Here is a 10,467-nt window from a genome sequence, read left to right on the forward strand (position 1 = left end):
GAGCAGGGAGCCCGATGCGGGACTCGATCCCGGGACTCCAGGATCACAACCTGAGCCGAAGGCAGTCGCTTAACCGACTGAGCCACCCAGGCGCCCCTATATATCTCATATAATAATGATAATCATCAATATCCGAGAGTATCATCATATATACATAATATATATGTTATATATTATATAGAGATACAGATATAGACAGACAGATCTCACTGTTCAGCCTTCACTTGTACTAATCCCTCGGTTTAAGATTCCTTTTCTTTGATATTTTTCACTAAGCTGACTCAATTTCCAATAAGGTAAATAAGAATCATCTCTTTTAGGAAGCTTTCTTTTATCACCCCACCCCCCTCACTCCAGGTATTCCTCTTTTTATGATCCACTTGCACCCTTTGCTCACTGTAAAAATAGAATCCCACAATGTATTATAATTATAGATGGTTCCCTGAGCCTATTGTCTACAACTGGTATTGATGAGTTCCCATTACGGATGGGACCAATTCGCGGATCTGGGGAGTATCTTTCATGGGAGCAGCTATTTGACAAAAGGCTGCTTTGGAATCCAGGCATCTAAACCAGTGTAGCTCTATTCTTGGACAAAACTCTGATAATGACCTCTATGAATACATCTGCTGGGTTAGAACCATGCTTTCTGCTGGACTTCCTTTCAAGTGAGTGTCCCAGCATGCCAGGTGAATGCCCAGAGAGGCTGGTAAGAAGGAAAAGTTGTTCCTCCCTCCGACCAAAGTCAAGAAGAAGGGAACCAAGAGGGTACACTGGTCAGTTTTAGAGCTATTTAAGATATAAACTTTTCTCCTACTTTTGGGAATTTTCACTCTATGATATTAAGTGGGAGGGAGATATAATTCTACTGTACAAGCTGCAAATGTCAGATATCTGCTTTCCAGGCACTTTTTTTTTTTTACATTCTTAGTTTATTAATCGTCTCATGAAAAATCTGCTCTTCTGGTGAGTGACTGGGCTAAGCCAATCAGACACATCTGCCCGAGTTAACTCGCAGCACAAAGAGGCCGGGGGAACACGGGGTGGGGGAAGGCAGAGTCAGCCACTCCAGATCCTGGGGCACTGCAGGAGGAATCCAAGAGGTAGCAGCTGTGTTGGGGAAGGCGACAGAGTTGGTAGCATAAGCAGTGGATTCTTCAGAAACAGTGGAGGCAGCGTACTCACTGGCCTAGTGTTCAGCTGTGATTCTGGCCCATTTGCTGAGCCTGCCTCTCCATCCTTCCCCAATTACTCTGTGAGCCACTACTCAGCCTTTCTACAGACTTCTTTTAAATCAACCAGGGTTAGGTTGTTTCTGCTTATAATTAGGAAACATGTCTGAAGCCATCTACAATATGTCCAATGCTCTACTATATGCTTACCCCTATTCTATGCTTTATATGTATCTTCACTCACATCATCTGCATCAACCCCTGCAAGGTGGTTATTAAAATGCCCGTTTTACAGAGAAGGTCCCTAAGATTCAGCTATGTAAATTGCCCAAGGTCACACACAAGGAAGAAGTAGAATTGGAATTTTAAAACTGCCCTGCCTCATCAAGGAGCCCCCACCTCTAATTTTTCAGTACATACCATATTGTCCAGGGTAGTGCTCGGCAGAGAGGGCACTGATGGATGGATGGGTGAAGGATGGATGAGTGGATGGGTGGGAGGGGGGGTGGGTCGTTGGGCGGATGGGTGGATGGGTGGGTAGATAGTTGGGTGAGTGAGTGGTGGGTAGTTGGGTGGATGGGTGGATGGATGGATGGATGGTTGGCCAAAAGTATGTTTACAAAAGCAAAATCAGCTGTAATCCTTTTTTATATTGTTTTGAAGAAAGTTATAAGGGATATAAGGAGAAGAGCTACGTGATCACTCCTGAGGAGTCTAGATCACATCCTGGAATTATTTTTTTCAATCATAATGTAAAAGGCTTTTGCTTTTCCACTCGAAATATAAAGGCAGGCAAGCCAATATAATTGCATTTCTCTGACATTCTTCTTGAGCCTCAATTTGGAAAGGAACTCTATGATGAATAATCACAGGTTAATGAATTAATCAACCAAATAAAGAAAGGCTTTGACATTCAGGCAGACAAAAGTCATGACACTCAGATGAGAGCAGCGAGGTGCACAGCCAGATCACGCAAGGAGCCAGGGTGGTGGTGGGGGGGGGGGCGGCGGGGGAGGATGCATGGTTCTCACCTGACGTTCTCGTAGCGGTGGATGTAGATCCGATGGAACTGGTGCTGCAAGTGCTCGTCTTCAACATTGGTCATGTCGTTGATCATTTCCAGGACGACAAAGCGGGGGAGCACAGATAGCACGAGCCGCTCCTGGAACAAAGCAATGGAGAGGGACAGGCTTGTTAGGCTGACCAGCAAGTCTGAGACCCTGTCTCCATCACTGATAGTCACGTAATATTAGGTGAGCTTGGTCATGTCTGTGCCTTAGTTTCCTAATTTGGCAAATAGAAATAAAATCATCTACTTCCCAGACTTGTTGTGAGCATTCCATGAACTAAAACGTGCGATAGGCCTGGCATGAATTCCCTCCCTCCTCTCTGCTCTCCTTAACTCTGCTCCCATGCAAAGGGCTTTATCAGTGAAGTGCCCACGGAGCTCCATACGATGAGGCTTCTCCTCTCTTGAAAGCTGTCTCATCATGAGACTGAGAAGCGTGGTTCTTGAAAATCACCGTGCATCATGTCCATTTTGTCTTCATTAGCACTATTTGCCAGCTTCCTGGGTATCCGTGGCCCTGCTCATGCATCCGTGCTGGATGGGAGTAGGGGCTGATGACGGCTTTGAGGGGCATTCAGTTCCTGAAAATAGTAGAAGTTCAATAAATGCGTCCTAAACAAATGGTGAACACACAGATGGCAGAGACTTAAGCTTATGGTTCCTCCCCGCCACTGGAACTTGGATCATGATTCATCCATTTATTCATTCAGTTACCATGTCAAAGAGAAGGTGCCACGTGACAGGTGCAGTGCTGGGCGTGGAGAATCAGCAGAAAACCAAAACAGGCATGGCACTTGCCTCTGAAGAGCCAGTGTTCTAGAGCTAACAAACAGATCCTGGAAGAGATGAAGAGGAGCTGGTGGCTACTTCAGCTGAACGGTCAGCTCAAGGACAGAATAGTGACTGAAGCAGGGAGCTGAAGGACAGAAGGAGCCGTCCTACAGAAAGCCAGAGAAGGTGCTGCAGGCACAGGGGGACAACGAGTACTGAGGCTATGGGATACAGTCTCTTTTGAAATTCACTCATTCATTCACTCCACACGTTTACTGAGATTCTCCTGTAGACAAGTATGTTAGCCGCTATGAATATAGGAGTGAACAAACAGATGTGATCTTGAATTCCCTGGGGGGCTTACAGGCTCCGTCTCAGAGATGACAGGCTCAAGAAGTGACAGTCATGGTAGCAGAGAGGTCAGGCGAATGTGGCTGGCAGGAGCTCGACAAGCACTATGACGGTAAGTCAGGGGTAAGCTCTTGCTAGCAGCATGAGCAGAGAACCCAGTGACTCGGGGCAGACTGCTCTGTAAGCCACCGATGAGGTCCTGGGAGCCTTGCGAGAGCTGTAAAGGTAAAGGAGGAGAGGCTGGGCTTCTACTCAGTTTGGCATCAAGACTCAGAGCCAGGCACAGAGCAAGTGATGAGAACTCGGATCTGCAGAGCCTAAACATTTGTGCCAAGTCTCAGGAAGAAGGCATATGCTCAATCCTGGTCCAGGGGCTCGCCACCCAAGTGTTCTAAACCAGACAGTTATTCAGAGGAGCCACGCCTTCCTCTGATCGTCCTGGACCTGCCCCGGGGATGCCTTCTCTAACGGCTCTGCTGAAGTGAAACCCTCCGTGAAGCACCCCCCACCCCGAATCCTATGCCATGTTGACCTGCCTGTTTCTGCCCTGATGGCAACCTCCACCAACTTCTGAACCAGTTCCTGGACTACTTGAATGCAGTACCAGTTCTCCTGGCTGACCTCCACTTACCAACGCTCTGGATTACCTGACTCAGTGGGTCCACGTTTTCCAGTCCCTCTCTCATACCTGTCAGCTGGGCACTTACAGGTCCCCAGCTCATAAGGAGCTCTCTAAATGCCCACAGCTTCTATTCCATATTAGTCCCATGCAGGCCAGGAGCCTCTGGGCTTGTTCCCAAATGCAATTATGTCGGTTTATCTGTGAGTGTGTTCACTCTATTTAATTAGGTATTAAATTAAAATTTTTAAACAAGTAGGAATGAGTGTTGCTGTTTGTATGAAAATGGAATTGAATGCTTCGGGAAGACTTGGTAATGCTGAGTAACCAAAATATCACCACCAAATTAAGACATGGGCCAGGTGGCCATGAATGTTTGTGAGAAAAGTGATAAAAATTCAAAAGTCACTCTGATAATATTGCAAGAACTTTTAAATTCTTGCTCCATTTTAAGAAACTAGAAGTCTTGGCTGATGCACAATTAGCTATGGTCTCAATAAGAAACAATAGATCAAAGCTAAAAATAAATGCCTTGGCCTTATTTTAAAAGACCAGGTAATGAATGTATTATTTTATGTTTAAGTCATAATAAAATGTTCAAGTATAATTTTTCAATAGTTCCCCATTTTAATCTACTGTTCCAATGAATCAAGCAACCGCGCGCCCTGATTACTTCCACTAAAGTGGTTTTACAATTCCTGTTTGGATGTCTGTCATCCCCCCAGGCCACGAAGCCTTTGAGAGCCAAGGCGGTGTCCTGTCCACTTCCAGAACCCAACACAGGCTTTAGAAGGAAGGGGTAGCCATATTTATCTGGATTCCTCTGGTGACAGATCGATACCCAACTCAACAGAGTTTCAGAAAACTCAGGCTTTATCCTAAGGATACTGTGGTGTCTCATGGAAGCTAAGGGCAAAACTGAGAGGCTGGGTCTTGGGAACAAAAAGACCCAGTGAACCTTTTTTTTTTTTTTTTAAAGATTTTTATTTATTTATTTTGACCCAGTGAACCTTAATGACTATTGCCCTTGAACTTGGATTTCTACTTATCCTACAAATTAGCAAGAGGCTCTCTCACTTCTCCTTTACTGAGAGTTCTTATGCCTTCTATCTTTGTATGCCTTGTACCTTATGCCTTCTCTCTTTGGCCATTTTGAGAAGATTCTTGCTCAGTTCAAGACTCACCGTGTGTGCATAAGGAGTCTGCTTGGGTCAAACATTCAGTCCTGCCTAAGGCTCATGGTCAGGTGCAGGGGCACAATAAAGAGCGTGGTCATCACTGAAGTGACCATTAAGAGAAGGGCAGGTTGGATACAGAGGGGAGAGAGTAAGTCCCAACCAAGCGGGGACATGGCAGACAACAAAGAGGCACAAAACAGTAGCCAGTGCACACTTGCAGAAGGAATAGATGAGTAAAAGACAAATAGCTGTCCCTGAAAAGGGTTCCGCTTTGACCACAGGGGTGGAGAGCAGGGAACCTGGAGGGAAGGTCAGTAAGCGGAAGTAGCAGTGTAGGCTGGTGGTCACGTGCACCGCCCCGGAGGTAGCCTCTGGCTTCGAAACCTAACTCGGCCCGTCCCTAACTCTGTGATTTGGGCCACATCCTTTAGCTTCTCTGTACCAGTTTCTCCGTCTGCAACCCAGAGCTGATAATAACAGCACCTCTTTTTTTTTTAATTTTTAAAGATTTTTATTTATTTTTTGACATAGAGAGAAAGACAGCGAGAGAGGGAACACAAGCAGGGGGAGTGGGAGAGGGAGAAGCAGGCCTCCCTGCTGAGCAGGGAGCCTGATGCGGGGCTCGATCCCAGGACCCAGGGATCATGACCCGAGCTGAAGGCAGACGCTAAACGACGGAGCCACCCAGGTGCCCCATAACAGCACCTCTTTGACAGGGCTGGAGGATAAAGTGAGTTAGTATTGGTAAAAGAATTAGATCTAGTGTCTAGCTTGCTGTAACCACAGCCCAAATGTTGATGAAATTCACTGGCAAGCATGCTCTATTTTAAGCATTGTTTTAGAACTCGAATGGTACTTGGGTGCAAATGCTTTAAGCTCTTGAAGTAGGAATGTTACACAGGAAGTATGGGGGGGGATGAATAGACAGAATATAAAAAGGCTATCGTACTACACAGTGAAAAGCTTCAGTCACACTTGTAAAAATGAAAGTTCTTCCATTTTTATTACCAAAATCTTGATTCTGGCATTTGAGTTTGTATCTGAAAGGGAATTTATGGAACTGTCACCCAGAACTGTTACTGTTTCTGAAAGCTAAGCGTGAGCCCAGTCATGCAAAAGGTGTTGTTGAGCTGGCTCTGAAAGCCATAGTCTGTATATGCTCTTTAGGCTGATTCAGTGAGGGGGCTGACAGTCCGGATACCATCCGTGTCAACTTGGTGGGGGTCTAAGACCACCAGGAAATTTAGTTCTGCCCAGAAATGCAAAGACCAAAAGTTTTGGAGTCAGGCAATCTTAAGTCCTGCCTGAGCTCAACAACTGGCTCGCCTTGTGACCATGATAACTTATATGACCCCTTTGTGGCTCAGTTTCTTCATCTACAGGATGGGAACAAATACTGCCTGCCTCCCAGGATTGTGGTTTACACTCAAGCCCTTTTCATAGATCCTGGCATACAGTAGGTGTCTATTAAATAGCAGTAGTCATCAAGGGTGTTTTAATTCATTCCAGTGGCCAGTTCACAGATCATAGCCAGCATTACTCTATAGTCTATAGTCCACAATACGGAACAGAACTTAAAGGATGAGTAACAAAATTCAGGTTTCAGGGACCTTTTTCTTATTTTTCTCTTTTTAAGGAGTTAGGATTTTCCCAGATCCCTTCATTTAGTAGTTGCCAAACAAAGCTCTTTCTTCATTCTTTGATTTGCTTAAGCATTGCTAAATGCCTATTGTATACCGGGAGGCCCCAGCACATAAGGCCAATCAGGCCCTGCCTTCACAGATCCTGTAACTTTGCTGTGTGTCCCCAGGCAAGTGACTTAACATCTCCAAGCCTATCATCCTCATGTGCAAAATGATAACAGTAGCTCCCTTCTGCGGTTATCCTCAGAACCCCGTGAGATACATTTGATCAACATGCCCTGGGAGTCGGGGGGATGAAGTGGGGAGTGGTCCACCCCAGGTGCAGACAATAAGCGGGTCCCTGGTCTGTAGAGAACTTAAAACAATAGTAAGAAGACTAAGAGTTGCTTTGCTTTTTATCATTATCACCATTCACGGACTGTTTGAAACAATGTCAGCGACAAAATACTCCCCTCCACTCCCAGGATAATATTAATCGAATAAAAAGGAAGGCAGTTTTTTGCTCTGGTAATAAAATGATAAACCAAAGGCAATATGACACTAAAATCATGATGCTGAGTTCTCCTGCAAGGAATTTAGTCAAATGTGCAAAAGAGCACATTTGCTGTACGCAGCAGACATTAGGCGCCCAATCTGCTGCCAAGCATCGCCTCTTGAAAAGTATTTCTTTTAAGCACTTCGTATGGCTTGAGGATTTCAGTCCTTTTAGAGAGCGCTGAAAGGTTCTTTCACGTAAGGTTTGCCACTTTTCTCTGACACAGAAAAGTATTGCGCCATTTTCAACAAAGAGACATTGACATATAGGTCGGAAATCACAATCAGAAGACCTGAATTTGAGTCTCTTTCTGGCATGGGCGTACTCAGTGTCTGATCTTGGACCAGCTCCTTCCTCTCTCCGAATCTGAGTTTTCTAAGGTGTAAAGGCGGTCATTGAACTTTGCTCTGCCTACTTCACAGAGGGGCTTTATTGAGGGTGAGACATTCCAGCTGGATATTATGGTGTCTTAAAAAATAGGGGTTCACCAGTTAGGAGTGAGGGAAGACCATTCAGGCAACAAGCAAAGACACAGGGCAAGTTTGTGGGTGAGTTCACCATGGTTGAAGGTTCTCTGTGAAAGACTGGTCAGAATTGAGACTTGAGAGTTCCCTGGGAACAGTTTGGAATGGCCCTTGTTTTTTTTTTTTTTTTTAAGATTTTATTTATTTATTTGAGAGAGAGTAAGAGAGAGCATGAGAGGGGAGAAGGTCAGAGGGAGAAGCAGACTCCCTGGCGAGCAGGGAGCCTGATGTGGGACTCGATCCCGGATCATGACCTGAGCCAAAGGCAATCGCTTAACCACTGAGCAACCCAGGTGCCCTTGGAATGACCCTTGTATCCTATGGCAAGGAATTCGATCTTCAGCTAATAGGGAAATAGGGAGCAAGTGATTTTTTAAGTGGGGGCGGAGAAGGGAGGTGACATCATTATTTGTGTGACCCTAGAGAATGGGTTGCAAGGCTAGGGGACAGACAGAAAATATGCGACATAGTTGTTGCCATGTCTCCAGCAAGGAGAGGAGATCTGAATGTGGGCCAGGGCAGCGGGCAAAGAGAAGGGTTAGAATGGAGAGACAAAGGGACGGTACTGTCATTGTATATGGGCTGGAAAATTTTCCAAAAAGTTTTTGAAATTCCACAAGGGATGAAACCATACAAAACAGGGAAAATGGTATACATATATATATATATATATATATATATATATATAAAAGATATAAATATAAATTATATATTAAATTATAAATATGTAATATGTAAATATATATGTAGACAGATACAGATATAGATTGATCAATCAATAGGTAGTCAGAAAGATAGATACCCTGCTCATACAATAGCCTAGGAACCCAAAGTGTTCTGTCTTCTCTATTTCACTACGGTCATTTCAGTGATGCCCAGCAATGCTCATGGACCTACTGAACAACACAGAGCACCCGGAGTTATACAGTCTCTGTACACTGCAGTGTAAACAACATTCAGTGCTAGCAGGGACTGCTTACCTGCTGCCTGGGCTCAAGGAGGAATGCAGACAAGCTCCCTAGTGCAAAAGCACTCAAAATCTCAACCACCGCAGAGCAGCACCATGGCTGTCTCTTACATAGCACGCACCAAAAGGAAATTGCTTGACAAACTGCCGCTTCTGGTTTTCAAAACTCCTCACATGGGGCTTGGCAAGGGAGAGCATGGTAAGGAAAGAGCAATGCGTCTTTCTCTAACCTGAGAAAGATGAGTCTTGGAGCTCTCTGCCTCTTCCTTCAGTATCCCCTGATCCTCCCCGCCCCCCCCCAAAAAACCACTCAGCAAACTGACTAGCTCCCACTGCTCTGCTTAAGAACTGGCATCTAGGGGATGGGAGAACCTGGATTTTAGAGGTGGAAGGACCTCTGTACTGCTTGTCCTTCTTCTACTAGTTGTGTGATTACATAGCCACATCTCTTGATATTGGGCTGATAATCCCCACCTTGGGGGGTGTTGAAGGAATTGAGATAATCTATGTAATACCTAATGCATAGAGGGGCTCCATGAAAGCCACCTCAATTTTTCCTTCCAGAGTTGCTGAACATGTAAGTCTGAATTCCACCTGGATAGTATATACTATGGTATACAGTAGGAACCCAATAAATGCTTACTAAATATCTCTTGCTTGTTGCTGTGCTAACAGGTGGCCATTGTCATGTTAATTATTCCATGTTAGTAATAAACTACTGGTCACAGAGTTAGCTATGTCCTTTGCATTCAATACTCCCGTTTAGGTTGTTTAGAAGTAAAAGTGTTGCTCTCAGAGAGCACCTCTTACAACAGGGTTAAGTGGATAAAATCGAGACTGGCCATGACATTAAGGCACATTCTCAGAGAAACCCGAGTAACCCGTACTAAAGAATTTCCAGCTCTGTCTTTTTCCATTTCCACCTCTCTATGGTCATACATCTGAAAAGGGGTCCCTTTTAATGTTATTCATCCATTTATTTAAGTAATCACTGTTTTTCAAGTTCTTTCTTACTCAAAATGACACAATTTAATGAAAAAAAAGAAAAGCTTGCTACTCTCACCAAACTTCAGACAAGTACATAAAGGTATTAGGGTGGTATCACACCAGTCAGAATGGCTAAAATTAACAAGTCAGGAAACAACAGATGTTGGCGGGGATGCGGAGAAAGGGGAACCCTCCTACGCTGTTGGTGGGAATGCAAGCTGGTGCAGCCACTCTGGAAAACAGTATGGAGGTTCCTCAAAAAGTTGAAAATAGAGCTACCATACGATCCAACAATTGCACTACTGGGTATTTACCCCAAAGATACAAATGTAGGGATCAGAAAGGGTACATGCACCCCAGTGTTTATAGCAGCAAATGTCCACAATAGCCAAACTGTGGAAAGAGCCAAGCTGTCCATTGACAGATGAATGCATAAAGGAGATGTGGTATATATATATACAATGGAATATTATGCAGCCACTAAAAGGAATGAGATCTTGCCATTTGCAACAAAGTGGATGGAACTGGAGGGTGTTATGCTGAACAAAGGAAGTCAATCAGAGAAAGACATGTATCATATGACCTCACTGATATGAGGAATTCTTTTTTTTTTTATTCTTATGTTAATCCCCATACATTACATCATTAGTT

The 10,467-nt window shown here is 44.5% G+C and overlaps 1 protein-coding gene across 1 annotated transcript in view; it reads right to left on the minus strand.

Annotated features, from left to right (window-relative positions):
• The window catches only part of ADCY8 (adenylate cyclase 8), a 259,560-nt gene that overhangs the window by 164,883 nt on the left and 84,210 nt on the right, over positions 1-10,467 (minus strand). The window contains exon 3 of the mRNA XM_021688464.1: positions 2,204-2,334. Coding sequence (XP_021544139.1) covers positions 2,204-2,334 — 131 coding nt within the window. The remainder of the gene's footprint in view (positions 1-2,203; positions 2,335-10,467) is intronic.

This window comes from Neomonachus schauinslandi, chromosome 4 (assembly GCF_002201575.2).
Source record: "Neomonachus schauinslandi chromosome 4, ASM220157v2, whole genome shotgun sequence".
Classification (NCBI taxonomy): domain Eukaryota; kingdom Metazoa; phylum Chordata; class Mammalia; order Carnivora; family Phocidae; genus Neomonachus; species Neomonachus schauinslandi.